Source organism: Callospermophilus lateralis, chromosome 18, assembly GCF_048772815.1.
Source record: "Callospermophilus lateralis isolate mCalLat2 chromosome 18, mCalLat2.hap1, whole genome shotgun sequence".
Lineage (NCBI taxonomy): Eukaryota > Metazoa > Chordata > Mammalia > Rodentia > Sciuridae > Callospermophilus > Callospermophilus lateralis.
In genome coordinates this window covers 18,075,428-18,095,799 of record NC_135322.1, presented here as the reverse complement: position 1 = coordinate 18,095,799, position 20,372 = coordinate 18,075,428, and the positions used below count along the sequence as shown (strand labels likewise).

At 38.0% G+C, this 20,372-nt stretch overlaps 1 protein-coding gene across 2 annotated transcripts; it reads left to right on the top strand.

The window, feature by feature from the left end:
• Positions 1-735: 735 nt before the first annotated feature.
• On the top strand, positions 736-12,850 carry Znf181 (zinc finger protein 181). Of its 2 annotated transcripts, none has more exons than XM_076838217.2 (5): positions 736-941; positions 1,608-1,680; positions 5,973-6,093; positions 6,349-6,432; positions 7,411-12,850. In XM_076838217.2, exons 2-5 carry the CDS (start codon positions 1,672-1,674, stop codon positions 8,895-8,897), a joined length of 1,701 nt encoding a protein of 566 aa, XP_076694332.2. In that variant the 5' UTR covers positions 736-941; positions 1,608-1,671; the 3' UTR covers positions 8,898-12,850. The 2 variants fall into 2 exon arrangements, with proteins under 2 accessions (XP_076694332.2, XP_076694331.2); XM_076838216.2 differs by having other exon boundaries at positions 6,346-6,432.
• The last annotated feature ends 7,522 nt before the right edge of the window (positions 12,851-20,372 follow it).

The window sequence follows — 20,372 nt, the reverse complement described above, 5'->3', positions numbered from 1 at the left end:
TTCAAAATTCTCTTTCCAAGGAATTTTTTAATTTCCTAAAGGGTGTCCACCATCCCTTTAGGCAGGCTGGACAGTCAGACAAAGCCAAAGCAGCACGTCAGGGGACAGAGGCGGGTCAGGCTGAGAGTTGTGAGAGGAGCGATTCTTCCCAGGGTCAGGGTTACTGTCATCAAACCGCTCGCTGCAGTTCATTATTTCCAGGTTTTTTGTGAGCCTGTAATGCACACATGAATGGCCGACATTTGTGCCATCGAGATGCCTTGTCCTCATGAACTTCCGGAAATGTCTTGGGTTGCTAGACGACGACTGTTGAGACGGTGCGGCCACTGGGCATCGTGGGAGCTATAACAGTTCAGAGCAAGCGGAAGCCAAGTATCCCACACGACGCGGACAGCGTGACAGCAAAAGTCGGCTAAGCAAAGGCCAGTTCCAGGGCGCAAGCAAGGAGGAGAGCGCTTTTGGAGCTCACAGATGACCTGGAAGACAGTCATCGCTGCCGCGTGGCTTTCTGGGAAGTGTAGTTTCGTGGTCTGAACGTTCACGCAAGGAGAGCGTCGCCTTTGTCCTAGGAAGGATAGTGAGCCGGAAGACGCTGTGTGCTCCCGTCCCGCTGCGCGCACGTCCCCGTTGGCCCGCTTTGGGGCGACATCTCCGGGCGGTACCATTTCCTAGAAAGCCGAGGCCGTTTTCCTCGCGGCGCGCCGCGGCCGCAGAGGCTCCCGGGAAGTGTGGTTTCCGGAGGTCCGCGTTCCCCGTGCCCGGAGCGTCCGTTCCGGACGCGGAGGGGTCCGGACAGGTCGTTGGACTGCGGCGTCCGCTCTGGGTTCGTCCCGCGGCACTGCCCGGCCTAGCTCCGCTCTTCTGGAATCGGTTGGGAGTCTGGGCGGACTCTTCCCGGGAGGCGGCGGCCGTTGCCGGCTCTCCGGCGTCCGGAGCGTCAGGTACGCAGAGATGCCCGCTTACGACGTCTGGCGGCTTGGCGCCCGCGAGGGGCTGCTGAGGACTCGGGCAGGTGTGGGAGGGCGGCCGGCCGAACACGGCGCCTCACCCGATCCCCGGAACTGGCCGACTGCAAGGTCCTCCCGGCGCCGGGTCCTCGAGTGCGGCCTTAGCGTTACCCGGCCTCCGTGTCCTGCTCTGTAGAGAGGGAGTGAGGAGGGACGGCGCTGGCCTCCCGAGAGCCGGGGAAATGCACCGCGCGAGTGCCCGCAGTACGGGCTCAAGACAGATGCCATCCACAGTTTGAATGTTATTCAGTCAGGACCCTGATGCCGCTGGTTTTGTAATCCTGATCATACGTTTTAAGTATCTCTTGGGTTTCTGTTGTCATTGTTTAAAAAGTAAGTCCAGAATAACGTGAAAGCCTGTCATGCATAGTAGGGAAGATAGAACGTGGTGATGCTCCACATTATTTTATTGCTTTATGCATCTGCCTCTTTAGTACACAGTAGTTGATTTTCGTCACCGGTGGCACCTGGTGAAGGTTTACTTCTGTCTGAGAAGAGAGCCCAAGAGAATGATTACCAGTGTGCTTTTCCATTATGGTGAATCACAGAGCTCCAAAAAATGCCTGACCTTCCCCCCCACCCCCTTGCTCTGCTTCTCAGGAACACTGCCCATCCATAAGCCACGAGGCTGGAAAAGGAACTGTGTGGACTATTGGAAATTGTAATGACTCAGGTAAGTCTGCATGTCCCCAAATCTTTCTGAAATGCTTTCTTACTTGCATTTTCTAGTTTCACTTTGGGGCTGCTTCCAGTTCCCACTTCAGAACATTTAGGGATTAGATTTATGGTTCCTTCTGTTATAGGAAAAGATAGAGCCCACAGGAGAGTTGCAAGGTACTCTTCTCTCTCAGTTCAACCATGGTTTTATACTAGAAGACTCTTTGGAGTCATTGCCCCAAAATTTAAAATTATAATTCAAAACACAAGTTTGGAGTTTAGGTTGTTTGCTTTATGGTTGTCATGTGGTCTGAATGGTGTATGGGTCCTGCCGGTTGCTCAATTGAAGAGATGTCTGGAGTTGTCCTTGATTATTTTCATGTATTACATTCAAATGCTCTAGTTGGAACTAAAGTATAAACAATATATATAAAATCTGACTTGGTTACCCCACCACTCCCTCTACCACTGCGCCTCTGATTCAAGCTCTCTGGATTATTGTAGTAGCTACTAGCTAGATTCCTTCCTTCTGCCCTTTACTCTCTTCAGTCTTTTCTCAACAGAGCTGTCACAGTGGATTCTGTTGTTTTCTAAAATTCTGTCATCCCTTGACTTAAAAGTTTTTAGTGGCCCCAACTCAAAATGGAAGTTAGTTTTGCAATGATGTATGAAGTTTGAACAATTAGGATATTATCTCTCTGATCCCACCTCATTTTCTGCCTTTCTTGTCCCTGTGAGTGCAGGTGATTGCTGCCAGGCCATAGAAGTTGCTGTATCATCTTCTTGGAATGTTTTTTCACCAGATATGTACAAGCTTGCAGTGACCTTCTTTGTATCTTTGCTTAATGATTACTTCCTCAGGAAAATTTCTCTGAATAATTTTTTAAAATTGTAGCCACCTTCCTTGACCTGTCACTTCTGCCTTCATCACTGCTTTGTGTTACATGTGTTCAGTGTTGAGATCTGCTCATTGTTTGTCTCCTCTTACTGGAAGGAATACTGTTTTTCTTTTTTGTGTATTCAGAGTAGTACCTGGCACCAAGCAGATGCTTAGTAAATATTTTCTGAGTGAATAAAATAAGTGACAAAAAAAAAAAAAATGGGCAGAATTATGGAGTGGAAGGTGAAGCTTTGAGAAAATTAGACTATTAGAAAAACTTTTTTTGAGGTACTGGGGATCAAACCCAGGGCCTCATGCATGTTAGGCAAGCACTTTACCACTTGAGCTACATCCCTAGCCCTCTTATTATTATTATTTTTTTAAAACAAGGAAAGGAATACCAAAATCATTTGTTGATTTATCTTCTAAGCAGTTATAACGCACTTGGTAGGAAAAATTGTACATCAGTTTGGGTATACACTGATAGGACTTCCTAATGTGGTACAGTACTGTCTAAACTTTCTACATTGGTGGAAATGTTCTATATGTGTGCTGTCTAGTACAACAGACACCAACCTCCTAAGATTACTCAGAATAATTTTAATCTAATTTTTAATTTATATAGCCAAACTGGTTAATGGCTACTGTATTGAGCACTGCAGGACTAGAAGAAAAATAAGAAAGCAAAAGATATTATGGGACAAATGCTAGGACAAATCTCCTGAATTCTTTCTGGGACAAAAATAGTGAACACCCAGGATACCCAGGCAATTGAAGAGGAAGAAAGGGTTGAACCACCCCTGGGGAAGTAAGGGTACATTGGCTGTGGTGACATAGCAACAGGGAGGAAGCTATAGAAGTGAAGTTATATTGAAAACCCCTGAGTATAGATAGAGAGGCTTTAGCAGGTCTTTCAAGGAGCTACACACATTTTCTAAAGCAGTGGTTCTCAAACCAGTGATTTTATCCCCTCTGGCTGTACCATAGGAGATATTTGGTGATGTGTAGACATTTTTGTTTTTTTCCAGTTATCACAGCCTGGATGGGGGTGAGATGTTATTGCTCCTGGCATCTAGTAAGTAGAGGCCAGGAATGCTGTTAAATGTTCTGTAATGCACAGGAAAGCTCCCCACAACAAAGAATTATCTAGCCCAAAATGTCAATAGTGTCAATGCTGCACTAAATAAAGAAGAGAGAATATCTGTTGTTGAGATTATGTGGATTTTTTTCTTTAAACTATTAATATATGTGAAAAAAACATGAAATGACTTTGTGGAATGAAAGGTAATGTTTTATGTGTCTATTTTGTGTTGAATTTTTTATTAGGCTTATCAGATTAAATTTGTAAAAGCTAATAATTTAAAAACTGGAAAATAGGAAAAGATAGAAAACATTCAGTTCATATATGACTTAACCCTGTAGTACCTGGCTAAGTGCAAACACAGGTTTAAATAAATGATAATAAAAAATAAAAAAGGAAGGAGACTTCCATATCCTTTTCTAGAGTATTTTCTTGTGAAAAATCTATAATTATAAAACCATTCCCCATCCCTTTGAGTCGTGTGTAAAATTTTTAAAAAGTTAAATCAGCCTCTTGCCCATTTTGCTAGTCCTAAAAGTATTGAAGTCATCATTTTGAAATGTAGACATTATGGAAATTAGTGTCCATCTCTGCTGTATGTGAGTATTTAGCCTAGGTTCTGGCTCCAAGTTGTAAAGACTTGCTTGTCATTAAGATACGAGAAAAAAATTTTATTTTTCTTTGGGATAAATACAATTAACTAACCCATGGACACTCCAGTTAACAGGTGAATTTAGGATGAACTATAAGGTGGCATGTTTTTCTGTTAAGTCCTCTTAGTTGAGGCCAGTTACCATTTATTTGAAAACATGTATATAATGGATTATATCTTCCTGGCTTTGTAAAAGAGTGAGATTTCTTTCTGTCCTGGCAATCTTTAGTGGGATTCCTGTGTAGTGCATCTGTTTGGTTTATTGCTTATTCAAGAATGCAACTTTTCTTTCTTTTCTACATTTGTGGAGAGGATCTTCTGCATTGGTAGGAGATTCGATTTTTAATTATTTTCTCAGCACTTGTCAAGGGTAAATCCCCCCTTTAAAACTAAAGATGTGTTACTGGTGAACGCACATATAAAACACTGTACAAGAGTAGTAAAATATTGAATCAACCTCTCTTGTAATGAAAATTTACCACTGCCAAGTCATGTCTGTTTCATAAATGAAAGATAGTAACAATGCCATTTTTAATGAATATATTTTAATTTGACCAACCAATAATATATTATTGAACATTTAAACTTTTTCTAAAGTTTTGCCATTTTAAATAACATTATGAATGAATTCTGTTGAGAAGAAATTTCTAAACACATCTATGAGCTTTCCTTTAGATTATAGTCTCTGATATGTGTCCTTTCTTTTATTTTTTTACCCTTACTTTGAGATCCTGTTCAAGTACTATCTATTGGCATGAAGCCATCTGTCAGTCTTCTCACCCATGGGTGTCAAATTATTTTAATTGTTGGGTGACAGGCAATACAAGGCTTAAGGATACACCATAAATATACTTTCTTTTTTGTTCATAAATTATTTATGTATATGTCAGTCCATTTGTGCTTCTATGCAGAATATCACAGACTAAGTAATTTATAAACAATAGATATTTATTTCCCACAGTTCTGGCAGCTAAGAAGTCTAAGATTAAGGGACTAACATCTGGTAAGCCTTCTTGCTGCATTATCCCAAGGCAGAAGGGCACAGAAACAGGATATAGAACTCATCCTTTTAAAATGAACTCCCTCCTACCATATCAGTTATCCTTTCATGAAGGCAGAGCCCTTGTGACCTAATTACCTCTTCAAGGTCCCAATTCTTAGTATTATTATGATGGCAGTTTAGTGTGTAGCACATGCCTTTTGAGGGTCATGTGCAAACCATAGCAGTTTATGTTTATCAATCTTTAATAGAAAAATGTCTTTTTTTCTGAATCCATTAGATCATTCTTTTTTCCCTTGAACCTTAGTGAATCATCTTGAGTATCTCATGTGAGAGAAATTGGTTTGGCCTTATTTTTCATTACTTACATAACACTTTATACAAGATTTAACTAAGTACTTTAATGTATACTGTCAAATGTTGAATGCTGATTATTCAAATTTTGTATACTTTTATTCTCTTTGATGAAGTTAACTCTTCTGAAGCAAAGTTCTTGTATGTGCCTCTCATTCATACTATATGACAATGCTGAGCACATAATTATTCAGTTATCGTGTAACTGAGTTTGGATTTCTGATCATTATCACAAGTCCTGAATCTTGTTTGCTTTCTTCCACAACCAAGAAATTTTACCCCTTGTACAGTGTTAGAAGAGGCCTGGGCTGTGGTTGAATCTAAATATCTTGCTGTTTTAGGTGACATTTAGTGATGTGGCTATAGACTTCTCTCATGAAGAGTGGGCATGGTTAGATTCTGCGCAGAAGGATTTATACAAGGATGTGATGGTGCAGAACTATGAAAATCTGGTCTCTCTAGGTAAGATATCTCCCCCTCCACTGCAGTGAGGGAGATCTTTCTTTTGCTACACCAATTGCTGAAGCTCCTCCTACGTAAATGGCTGAATTTCTGTGCCACGTTCCGAAGGGAATGTGTAGTTCCTTTGTGCCTACCTGAAGCTTATCTTCTCATTTCAGTGGACATCCTTCCACCCTTCCTTTGGTTGCTCTTGTGATGGTCTCTCAACCTTGAGGAGCATAGCTTTAAAAAGTTCTATATTCTTTCTGTAAGCAGGTCTTTCCATAACTAAGCCATATGTGATCACTTTATTGGAGGATGGAAAAGAACCCTGGATGGTGGAGAAAACACTGTCAAAAGGTATGCTTCTGGGTGAGTCTAGTGAATCAAGCAAAGGAGGTCTTTGTTAAAGATGCTTATTGTGAGTGTGAGTGTGGAGGCATTTTAGGGACACTAAAATGAGATCTCAGAGGTAAACAAAATTGAGGTACCCTCAGCTTAGATTCAAAACAGTCACCCCACTCCCAGATTATTCTGTCTCTGTTACTCATATCATCTAATCAGAAGTGAAGGATTTTGCCCTTACAATAATTTAAATTCCTCTTTCATTCATAACACAGTAAGACAAATTATTTTTTAATCCCATTTAAGGAAATGGACTTACTGATTGTTTTAAGTTAAGAAAAGTTGTCAATTAGATGAAAAATCACTTTGTCTTTAAAGCTGAGTTTCTTGGGATATACGTGAACATAAATGTTAGTGGAAATAAGAAATGTATTAGAATATATTTCTAAGAATAATATTTTCTAATGTCCAGTAAGTTCTCATACGATTTCACACAGATATTATATAAACTCAGAAAGTCTAAAACTTTATTACCAAAAAGGAGCGCATAGATATATTTTGTTGTCTTTGTAACTGTTTAATGTAGTAGTATAAATTCTGTATTTCATGCATATTAATCTGGCAGCTAGTTGAGATTAACTGAAAGTTGCACAAGAAAAATGTAAAGTAGATTGTGATCTTTCATATGAGTATAGTCACAAAATGATGGCTGAATACAGAATGCCTTCTACATTTTCTTCCTAGAATAGCTTCATTTTTTTCAAATAGTGGTTGTCTACATTTTCCTCCTTTCGCTTGTTCCTGCTTCTGTGAGCTCTCTGTATTTTCTGTGCCTCACTTCAGCATTGTTCAGAATCTTTGAAATACATGAATTGTTAGAGCCATGTGTTTTCTAGAGGCTTTGTTTCTTATCTAATTCTCCTATTTCCATCCGAGAAGTTTCCTCTCAAAAGTATAGAAAAAGCATTGCTTTGCTTTCTTGATGTATTTCAGATTGGGAATCAAGATGGGAAAACAAGGAATTATCAACAAAGGATATTTATGATGAAGATTCACCCCAAACAGAAAAAATAGAAAAAAACATAGGGCAGCATTGTGAATTTTCAGATTTTAACAAGAATGGAAAATATAAAGGGAAGTTGGAGGGGAAGGATGGACATCAGGTAGAACATTGCAGACCAATGACCCTCACCTTTAGTGAGAGCCCCTCTGGGGAAAGTGTTGACAAATACAGTACGTCATTTAGAAGCATCTTCCATGTAAAGCCTACTCTTTCTGAACCACAGAGAATTTCTGCTGAAGGGACATCGCATAAATATGATATGTTAAAGAAGAGTTTACCAATAAGATCAGTTATAAAAAATGAGAAAATCAGTGGCAGAAAGAAAGTTTTGAGTTCTAATGAAAGTGTGGCAACTGTTAGCAAAAGCAAATCTCTTACCCTTCATCAGACTTTTAATAGAGAGAAGATCTATACATGTAGTGAATGTGGGAAAGCCTTTGGTAAACAATCAATCCTTAATCGCCATTGGAGAATTCATACAGGAGAGAAACCTTATCATTGTCATGAGTGTGGGAAGACTTTTAGCCATGGCTCATCCCTTACTCGACATCAAATAAGCCATAGTGGAGAGAAGCCTTACAAATGTCCTGAATGTGGAAAGGCCTTTAGTCATGTCTCTTCTCTTACTAATCATCAAAGCACTCACACTGGAGAGAAACCATATGAATGTACGAACTGTGGAAAGTCTTTTAGTCGTGTTTCACATCTCATTGAACATCTGAGGATTCATACTCAAGAAAAACTTTATGAGTGCCAAATATGTGGGAAGGCCTTCATTCATAGGTCATCTCTTATCCACCATCAGAAAATACATACTGGAGAGAAACCTTATGAATGTAGTGGATGTGGGAAAGCTTTTTGCTGTAGCTCACACCTTACTCGACATCAAAGAATTCACACTATCCAGAAACAATATGAATGTAACAAATGTCTGAAAGTCTTTAGTAGCCTCTCATTTCTTATTCAACATCAGAGTATTCATTCTGAAGAAAAACCCTTTGAATGTCAGAAATGTAGGAAATCTTTCAGCCAGCCTGAATCACTGAATATGCATTTGAGAAATCACATTAGATTGAAACCTTATGAATGCAGTATATGTGGGAAAGCCTTCAGTCACAGGTCATCCCTGCTTCAGCATCACAGGATTCACACTGGAGAAAGACCTTATGAGTGTATTAAATGCGGGAAGACCTTCAGCTGTAGTTCAAACCTTACTGTACATCAGAGAATTCATACTGGAGAAAAGCCATATAAATGTGATGAATGTGGAAAAGCTTTTAGTAAAGGTTCAAATCTTACTGCCCATCAGAGAACACATAATGGACAAAAACCCAGTAATGCAGTAAATATGGAAAGGTCTTTAGATCGTATAAATCAGTATGCATATGAGAAATCATACAAGAGAGAAACTATATGAAGCATCATTTTTCATAATAAATTTTAGCCACAAATCCTAATTCAATATCAAAATTTTTGAGAACAGTCTTACAAGTGTAGTGTTTATGGGAAGACCTTTAGTGTTTATGATGAAACCTTTATTGTCTATCAGAGTTCAAGCTATAGAAAACCATAAGAGGATAACAAATGTGGGAAGGCCTTTGTGAGTATTAATCCCTTAGTTGACATAAGTAAATATAGACAAGAAAAAAAAAACTATAGACATAGCAGATTTAGGAAAGATTAGGTAGTATGAATCTCTTACAAACTCATATGGGGGAAAAGCTATAGGAATATAGAAAATTCAGAAATTGTGGGCAGTCCTTCATTCAGTGTATCCCTCATCTTACATCAAAGAATTCACATTGGAGAGAAATCTGATGTAAAAAAGGTAGTATTTGCTAAGGGTTAGTTTGCTAGACATCAAGACATGAATCGTAGAACAACTTGAAAGATGTAGGAATTATGTATATATCTTTCTTTGCAATAATACTATTTGTAAACAGTTTTACAGAAGAGCAGACAAGCATATTATAAATAAATATGCATCTCATAGCAGTAACTTGCAATTTGAGACCTACATGGAAATTAGTTTTAGCTAATGGGTATGTGAAGATACTTAGTCATCCAGTGGATCCAATAAATGTAATAATGTTGAAAAATCAAAGCTGCAAAAGAAGAATGGGGTCTCTAATAAAACAATTGTATACATAAGGAAATTTCACTGTGGCTCTATTTCTTGCAGAATTTTTGTTGTTGTTACTTCTTAAAGTAATTTTAGTCATACTTTAACAGGAAACAGGTAAACCTAAGGAGAAACAGCCTGGTCTGTGTGCAAAGAATATTATTTTGGTGAAGAAAATTTGTAGTTCGCTTCTTATGGGCCTTATTTAATTCACATATTTCAAGATAATTTGTTGAGCATTACTCATATATTACAGGGCCATGGGTCAGGAATTTTAGTGAACTTTAGTGGTATGTCAGAATCACCAGGAGAGCTTGTTCAAACACTGATTGCCAAGCTCCACCTCCAGAATTTCTGTATCAGTTAGTTTAAGGTGAAGAATTGGCATTTTTCACAAGTTGTCAGGTGACACTAATGCTGCCTGCCAGGAAGCACCTTTTGATAACCACTGTAACAATTAATACATTTATCCTTTTCTCAGGGATTGGAGCTGTCAAAAGAGAATAATAGCAAATTTGAAGTAACTCCCAAATGCTGTGACAACAATTAAGAAGCAATCTATTACGAGAGATTAGAGTGTGCTTTGCTGTGGTGACCTTTTAATCTAAATCCTGATTTTGTAACCATGTGTCCTGTAGATGTTGTGTGCTGTGGAATTCTAGGTAAAGTAGGCAAGCAAATTCTCTCTTACGTTGTACAGCTGGACTCTGTTCCAGTGTCTAATTTCAAGTTTTGTAGCTTTGAAGTACTGCTGCCTGCAGCATTGGTAACAGCAGAGTCATTTTTCCATCCCTTGGTCAAGTTATGGGTTTTTACCTTGAAATCAGTAGTTCAGAAGTAGTAGTCATTACTTTTGCCAGCCTGCCAATTTTGAAAGCTTTAACTTCCTGCATTATGTTTTCTTAAAATACTTAGAGTTTCCTCCTCACATAATTATATTTCCTCCTCACTTAATTATAGTATGTGAGGAGGATGGCTTCACATATTCTAAGTTCTTGGTAAGAAATGGGATAGTCTTGGTGACCCTGTGGCTTCCTATTTTGTGATTAGAAAGATAGCACAGATTAATGTGATTAGGAGTGTATGGTCACCTGCAAGCAATAGCTTATGTTTCATATTGTGTTCTTTATGGCATTTTGGAGTTACAAATAAAATGTTGTCTTAATAATGAATATTTTATTGATATAAAATATCATGGAATGAATGACAGGGTTTCTGATTTTAGGCAAGATGCTCTCTAATAGCTGTGTAACTTTAAATGAAAGCCAAAACAGGGAACATAGTTCAATAGCAATGCCCCATGCTCAGTAGAGATGGTGGGCTGTGAATGGGATAGTGATTTTTTTTTTCTTTGTTGTGGGGATCAAACCCAAACCTTCATGCATACCATGGCAAGTGCTCTACCACTAAGCCATCGTGGGGTGGTAAGTTTTTAATATTCATCGGGATGTATCTTTGATTTATTTTTAGTGACAAGATTTATTTTGAAATGCTATGGAATGCTGAAGGCTCTTTAAGAGAGTTATAATTAAGGAAGCATGGCATGGTGTGTGTGTATATATTTATTTATTAATGGCAGTAGCTATGTTTCATTTTCTTTCCCATGCCCTCCCAAGCAACTGGTACTGCAAAAATGAAGTAGTTCTATGGTCATTTAATCACTAGATTTTACTCCCTTTCATTACCATTTTTTTAACTTTAATTAAATAAATTAATTAATTTTTATGTGGTGCTGATGATTGAACCCAGTGTCTCACACATGCGAGGCAAATGCTTTACCACTGAGCTACAGCCCCAGCTCCCACTATCATAGTTTATACCACTTTGACATTTTGTTATGAGAGGAATCATGTAAGTATCAGTGTGAACTCATTATTTAACAATTCTTGAGTTAAAGTGCCTTTACAATGGCTCAAAACTAGGGGATAAGAAACCAAATTTTAAAATAAAGACAAGGTTTTAGAAAAGCAATGAAATGATGTTACCTTATGGTAAAAAATTGGGCTAAGATCTTAATAATATGCCTTAATTGACAGAATAATATTGTTTCCTCAGGTCTGTTAACCATTTCTTGAACATCTGCTGTGGGCTAGACAAATAAGACCATACCTTTCAAGAGCTAAAAGCTTTGTGTGTTGTGTGTGAGGAGCACAAACTCTGGAGCCTGCTATGTGGATTTGAGCCAGGTTGCATGTTTACTGGCTTTGTGTGACCTTGGACAAATTATTCCAGTGTGTCCTGCCTTAGTTTTTCCATCTGTAAAATGATAATAAGACCTATCTCACTGAGTTATTATGAAGATTAAATAAGTTACTTGGTATAAAACACAACAGTGGCACCTCAAAAACAGTAAATATTAGCTATTGATTTAATCATTTTTTCATGGCTGCTTTGTCATTCTAGTCTCAAATGTCACATCTAGTGTGTTTTCCTAATCACTTTTCACTCTTCTACTGACTGTTACACTTTTTGTGGGGAGAGGCCTTATAAAACATCTTCATTTCCTTCTAATATCTCCTTTGGTGTCTGAACCATTTTGAAGGGAAACATGTTTCTTGCCCCAAATAATCCAAGGACACAAAGAGACCAGGCAGAAGGTGAAACAAGTATGCAGTAGGATGTGGGAACACTTCCAAACCCTACAGATTTGGATAAGGAGAAGAATAAAGAAGTTTTAGGTCACTGCAGGGAGAAGAGGAAAAGCTTTACCTTGTGAGGGCTGAAGCCTGCAAATCTTCAGCATCATCCCAGTACAGGATCACCTGGGCTGCCTGCAATTGCTCTCTTCCTGAATGAAGGTTACAGCCATGTCACTGCACACTGATGCCTGGTAAGTCAGTCATGTTATTAGGCTTGGGCTAGTCTGGCATGATTACAACCTCTTGATCAGTCATTAGTAAATATTTAGAAAAGAAATCAAGGCATATACACATTACTTTCTGGGAGCCTCGCTCTATGTTGGACTTCCAGGGGGAGTCAGATACTGTCTTTAAACAGGTTGCAACTGGGGTAAAAAGGCTATGTAGAGAAGTCACTGATGAAAGAAAACAATGACAAGGTCATGAGGCCTAAGAGGTGCAGAACATAAGTGTTCTGGCATTAAATGTATAGGGGAAAATTCAATAATAATACAGTGTTTGTTAATAGCAGCAACTGAACCTTATGGGTGTGTGTTGGAGGTTTTGGGGGCAGCATTTATAAATTAAATTAATAAATTTAATTAAGAAATTAAATATTCCAAGTTCTGGACCTGTGTTTGAATTCAGCCTATTGATTCTGACATTTGCCAATTATATAATTTTGGGGAGGTCACATTTTTCCTGATTTCTGCATTGAAATGGTGGTATAAGAATTAGAAAATATTCATCAAGTAAACACTGCAGTACTTGGCACATGTAAGTTGAGTGGTGTGTTTTTTCTTCTTTTAGTAATCTTTCCACAGACTATAAGGCAAATTCCATAATCATCTCCATGTTAATAGTGACCTGAGACTCAACTGGTTCTAACAAGTTCCCCAAAGTTATCCCTTTTAGGGAACATAGGCTAGATTTGAACATCCGTCTTCCTTACTATTTGCTATACTTTGGATCTTGAATGTTCCCCAAAAGCCCCTATTTTGAAGGCTTTGTCCCCAACTGTGGCACTATCAGGAGGTGGTGAAACCTTTAGGAGGTGAACTAAGGAAAGAAGTGAGGTCATCGGGAGTGTGCCCTTGAAAGGAATATTGGGACCTGGGCCTCCTTTTCCTTTTCCTTTGCTTCCCAGTTGCCAGGAGGTGAGCAGCTACCTTTGTTCTCCTGTCATGATGTACTGCTTTTCCAGATAGTTAAAGGAATGAGCCAAACACTCATGGACTGAAACCTTTAAAAATGTGAGCCCAAAAAACATGAACAACTATGTGCCAGCAATTAGAAAAAAAATAATCAGGAAAAATACATAAATTACCTAAATCTACTCAAGAAGAAATAGAACATCTCAACAGTCAGAGGCAACAGTGAGTTGTACTGATTAGCACCAATTCTCAAACACTTCCAAACAATTAAAGGAAGGGAACACATCCTAAATCACTTTATGAGGCCAACATGGCTCTGATAGCAAAGGCAGAGAAAGACATCACAGGAAAATTATAGACCAATGTCTTTTATGAACATAAACATAAAAATTCTCAACAAAATAGAATCCATTAGCACATAAGAGGTTTATTCTTCATGACCATGTGGGATTTATCCCAGGAGTGCAAGGATGATTCAATATTAAAAAATCAGTGTAATTAATCTCACTAATAGAATGAAGAAAATTCTATGCAATCAATTTATATATAGTACCCTTTCATGATAAAAATTTTCAGGAACAGAGGAAAGTTTCTCATCATGGTAAGTGGTATTTGTGAGAAATCACAGTTAACATCATATTTAATGGTGAAAGAATAAAAATCTTTCTTCCAAGATCAGGAAAAGTCAAGGATATCTTCTTTCATAGCTGTTATTAAAAACTGCAATGAAAACTCTAGCCAGAACTATTTGACAAGAGAAATAAAGAAAAGGCATCCAGAATAGAAAAGAAATTGTAAAACTATGTTCACAGATGACATGATCTTATATAAGGAAAATACTGAAGAATCCACAAATCTGATGAACCTAGTAAATTTGGAAAATCAATTCCCCCCAATAATTTTTATGTATGTATAAAAATGTATTTGTGTATGATACACACACACACACACACACACACACACACACAATCCAGAAAGGAAATTAGGAAACACATTCAACTTATAATAGTACTTATAGGGAGTAAATACTAGAAATAAACCTATGTTTAAAACTAAACAACACTGCTGAATGAGATCAAAGAAAGACTTAAAAAATGGAAAAATATCCCGTGTTCATGGATAGAAGTATGTAATGTGTAAAAATGTAATTACTATGCAAGGATATAGACAGATTTCATGCAATTCCTATAAAAATCCCAACAGCCAGTTCTTTAACATCAATATTGATTTAAATAAATAAATAACTCATAGTACCTAACTTCAAACCTAAGTACAAAGCTATAGTAATTAAAACATGGGTACTAGCATAAGGATGAACATAAATCAACTGAATAGGATAGGGAGCCCATATATAACTCTTACATACATAGTCAGTTTTCAACAAGGATGTCAAGGCCATCAAAAAGAAAAGGACAGGGGCTGGGGTTGTAGCTCAGTGGTAGAGCACACGCCTAGCACATGCAAGGCCCTGGGTTTGAACCTCAGCACAACATAAAAATAAATAAATAAATAAAAATAAAGGCATTGTGTCCAACTACACCTAAAAAAATATTAAAAAAAAGGAAAAGAATGGTGTTTTCAAGAAATAGTGCTGAGAAAACTATATATATAAAAGAATGGAGTTGTGGGGTTGGGGTTGTAGTTCAGTGGTAGAGCGCTTGCCTCACACGCGTGAGGCACTGGGTATAAACAAAAAACAAAGGTCCATTAATAACTAATAAAATATTTTTAAAAAGAATGGAGTTGCACTCTTATTGTTTACCATATGCCAAAATGAGTTGAAAATGGATCAATTATCTTAATGTAAGAGCTAGAACTATAAAACTCCCAGAAAAATTTGGGAGATATTTTCATGACACTGGATTTGGCAACAGTTTTATGGGTATTGACATTGAAAGCAGAGGTAACATTAGATAAATTGACTTAATAAAAATTAGTGCATCAAAGGATACTATCCCATCCTTCTATTGTATGAGAGAAATTATTTACAAATGATATAGCTGATAAGAAGTTAATATCCAGAATATATTAACATCCCATAAAACAGTATTGACATCAGCAAAATGGTGGACTTCACAACATCCAAGCCCTTTTATTTCCAAGAAGACATTTTTAAAAACCCTATAAAATATGTCAAGATCATTGTACTGTCATGTGTAACTAATTTTAAAAAAAAGATGTACAGTTCAAGTTTCTACTTACTAGAAAAAAAAACCCTACAAAAACTAGCTAAAATAACTTTATTGGAATTGTTAAAGAAGGGAGAAGGCAGACTTTATTCAAAGGGGCTGCTATAATAGGGTTTTGTTGTAGGAGAGAAAGATTGGACTCCAAGGACAACAAGAATGAGAGATCAAGGATCAGGATGAGAGTCAAGCAGACAGAAAATTACAAAAAAGGAAACATCAGGGACAAAGGGAATTCTGACTAAACTGAATTGACAGATTATTGATTGCTAAAGGCAGACCAGGTTGATACAATATCAAGAGTTGGGGGGTTTGCAAAACGGACTCATCAGAATTCTTGCTAAAATCAGACTAAATGGACAAAGCCACTGGACTAAAAAAAGAACCAAGGATTAGATCCTAGTTAGAGGTTCAGAGGAATTTGGACAAAGGAGAAAATAGCAACCATGTAAATGTCCAATTAAGTAAAACCAGATTTTAGGAAGAAAGAAGTTTCCTGGCATGTGCATTCTTTTTACAGTTCATCATGCTATGGCATTGTTGTGGTCTGTAGGAGACAGCATTATAGTTTCCAATTCTCTTCTTTGAATTAGAGTAGCAGAGCAGATCTTATTGAAGTGTTATAACCTGTTGGGATTGCTAGAAGAACTGAGCTCTGCCTTGCCTAACTCAGATATTGGGTAGAAGAAACATCAGGCACTGCTTGGGAAAGCTTCAAGGAGACTCCCTGCAGACACAAGGAGGAAGAGAATTCAGGTGAAGTTCCCAAGTTAACCTGCGGTATGACCCTGGGAAATCAAGATATTTAAATGCAGGTGTGTATTCAAGGAAATCAGAAGACACGGAGACCCAGGCAAAATACATGTTCAGAAAAAATACCTGAAAACCTTAAACTTTTTCCTCACACTGGTCTCAAGTCTCAGAATATAACCAGCTGGTATTAAAGGGCTTCTATGGGAAGCCACTCTGAATGACCACACCTTCCAGTCCTGAAGCACAAGGCTCTGACCAATCACTACATTCTGTGGTGACTTGGATGTTGTCCCAGTGCAAATAGCAAGGTGGGTCTTCGGTGTAGGCATCACCTGTGGGGGTTGAGCTACACTCACCTATTCCTTTGTAATCCTATCCCTTGTCTCCTTTGAATGGCTTCTTACCAATAAAAGCGTTCATGATGTGCTCCTCTCTCTCTTTTCATCACCCCTAAGGTCAGAGGAGCTGTCATAGCACCCAAAGAAAAAGGTATTTCTCTCTGATTATTTCATGCAGCCCAGTTCACCTGAAGTGACCTTGAGTGTTTAGTCATGGAACACAACAGGCTTCCCTGGGAACACAGCCAGTTTGCAAGGACTGGAGAAGGGGATTGAAAAATCACAAGTCAAAGAAATAGGAAAACATGGCTTATTCAAAGGAAATAAATAAAGCATCAGAAACCACCTCTGAAGCAAGACAGGTATCAGACTTACTAGATGAAGAATTTTATAATTGTATTAAAGATGCTTGAAGGCATAAAGGAAGCACACAGAATTATAGGATATCAGAAAAATAATAAATGAAATGAAAATATCAACAAAAGGCTATATATTAGAAAAAAGAATCAAACAAATTTTGGAGCTGAAAAAATTCAATAATTGATTTTAAAAAACTCACTAGAGAAGCTCAATAGTAGACTTGAGCAGGAAAAAAAATCATCAGACTTGAAGGTAGGACATTTGAGATTATTGAATATGAGCAGTAGAAAGTAAAAAAGAATGGAGATAGTGAACAAAGTAAGGGTTTTATAGGAAACCATCAGTGGATCATTATATGCATTATAGGAGCCCCAGAAGAATAGAAAGAGAAGGGATGGAAGAACTATTTATTTTTTATTTTTTGTAGTTGTAGATGGACAGAATGCCTTTATTTGTTTATTTTCATGTTGTGCTAAGGATCAAACCCAGTGCCGCACACATGCTAGGAAGCACTCTGCCACTGAGCTACAGCCCCAGCCTGAGAAAAATTATTTTAAGTAATATTTGCTGAAAACTTTCCCAGACTGAGGAAATAACATGGACCTACAGATCTAAGTTGTTTGATAAACTCGAAGATAAATTTGCAGAGATCCACATGAAGACATAATCAAATGCTGAATGTCAAAGACAAAGAGAAAAAATTGTGGTACTGGTAATTAAACTCAGGAGCACTTTTAATACTGAGCTATATACTCAACTGTTTTTATTCTGAGACAGGTTCTTGCTAAGTTGCCAAGGCTTGACCTCAATTTCTCAATTTTCCTGCCTCAGCCTTCCAAGTCTCTGGGATTATAGAACTCAACTCCTCAGCCCAAATGATTCTCCTGCCCCAAGCTCCCAAGAAGCTGGAACTATAGGCATGTATCACCATGTCAAGCTTACAAAGAGAGAATCTTGAAAACAACAAAAGAAAGATGACTTGTCTCCTACAAGGGATCCTTGGTAAGATCATTAGGTCATTTTGCAGCAGAAACTCTGCAGGTCAGAAGGCAGAAGTATAATATGTGTAAAATGTTACAGCTGGGCAGGTGGTGCATGCCTGTAATCCTAGCTACATGGGGGGCTTAAGCAGGAGGATCTCAAGTTTGAGGCCAGCCTTGGCAGCTTACTGAGACCTTGTCTTAAAATTAAAAAATAAAAGGTTTGAGTTATTTCAAAGAGGCTGATCATTTTGAGGATGTAGCTCAGTGGTAGAGCACTTCTGGGTTCAATCCTCAGTACTGATGAATAAGTAAATACATAAATAAATGTATTATGTGGAAAAAAAACCATTAATCAAGAATTCTGTATCTAGCACAGCTGTCCTTTGAAATGAGAGTAAGTTAAGACATTTCTTACAAATAGATAATCCCTTGAGAAATACTAAGTTCCTTCAAATTAAAATGAAAGGAAGCTAGAGAGAAACTCAACAGACACATAAAGAAATAAAGATCCATGGCAAATTTAAAAGACAGTATTTTATAATTGTGGCTTGTAACTCCTGTTTTTTTTCTAAACAACTTGAAAGAAAAATGTATAAAATAATTATAAACCACAAAAAGGCAAGTGCTGCTTGATATCACTTATGTGGAATTTATAAAAGTTAACTCATAAAAGTAGAGGGTAAATTTGTGGTTAGGAGGAAATAGGGGTGGGTAGGTTGGGGAGATGTTGCCTAAAGGATGCATATTTTCAGTTAGAGAGGATCAGTTTAAGATATCTATTGTACAGTTGGGCATGGTACACACTTGTAATCCCAGTAGTTTGGGAGGCTGAGACAGGAGGATTATAAATTCAAATCCAGCCTCAGCAACTTAGCAAGGCCCTAAGTAACTCAGTGAGACCCTGTCTCTAAATAAAAGATAAAAAAGGGCTGGGGATGTGGCTCAGCGGTTATATACAATATGGTGATGTAGTTTCATGAACCAATAAATCATTTCATTTTTATTGAAGTCATTTAGAGCAGAGTCACCTGGAAGTGAGACTTCTACCCGACACACAGCAATTTGTCCTCAGTGTTATTACCTGATACCACTGGGTTCAGGAACAGCCATGCTTTAATCATGTTAAGGAAATTCTCTTGCCATAGCATAGCTCTGTTTTCCACGAAGACTAGTTCATAGAGAGGCCTTTCCATTAATAAGAAAGATGGCTTCCAGCAACACAGCTCCCACCTCCTGGCTAATCAAACCCCAGGAAAAAGCCCCTCCTTCCTCGCAATTCTAGCAGAAAGTCTTAATTATACTAATGGAATTGGCTCAGGGAACACAAGCAATTCCTGAACCAGTGGTTGTAGCTGCAGTTAGAATGCTCTGATTGGCCAGATTTGAGGTGTGTGTTCAATAAATATCTGATGAATTAGAGTGTGAATAAATGAGCTGCTGCATGGATATCCTTTTTCTCTCATTGTTAGCAACAAAGTCCTCTTTGTATCATTCTGCATATCTACCAGGTCTGCTTAGGGCTTTTGAGGCTAAATGATTATAAATGCCAGAGCTTGATGCGTTAGTGCAAATTTCAATTAAGACAGGGAAATGAAAAAAGAGACCAAAATGGACCTTCTTGCTGACATTTACAAAGCAAGACAACACCTTACATTATGAGTTACTTCAGAGTCTGAAAGTATCCAGGTGAGGAGTATTCAAAAGAGGGTCAACATTATTCTCCAGGGTAATATAGAAAATTCTGAGTATTCATAACTATTGCAATTTTTTGAGAAAATAATGACTGCCCTGAAGCCATGAGGACTACAGTTAGAAGAGTACTTTGCTTCCTTGGATATCCTTTAAAAAGACAAAAACACCCCTAGACACTAAATCATTGAGCCATTTTCTTTATGTGTCTTTATGTGTCCTAAAACAAAGAAATACTTCTTTGAGTTTTGAAATTCATAGGTACAGCAACACTTAGGAAACTTCAAGATTTCAACTCAGAGAACCAGAGTTCAGCCTGAGGTTCAGTAAAGAACAAAGAAATAGGAAGACAATGATGTCGATCTAAATAAGGGGATTCAAGTGGTTTATGAAGAACAAGACTTTTCAGATGAACTGTTGAAAGGATGACACTGAAAAAGGTGTAGAGGTCTGGGGAAGGTGTCTCCTACTGGTTGAGGAAACAGCCAAATGTGTGCTACCATTTGTGAGGGGAGAAGTAGAATCTCAGGGCAGCCAAGACTCAGCCTAAAACAAAGGTTAATATAAACTTCCCATCCATAACATGCACAGATCAAATGATGGGCACCCATGAGGTCTGCTTGGAAAACATCTCCCAAGCCCTAAATTTAGCTTCTGAGTTAAAAATCCCAGAGACGACCAGAGGCTAA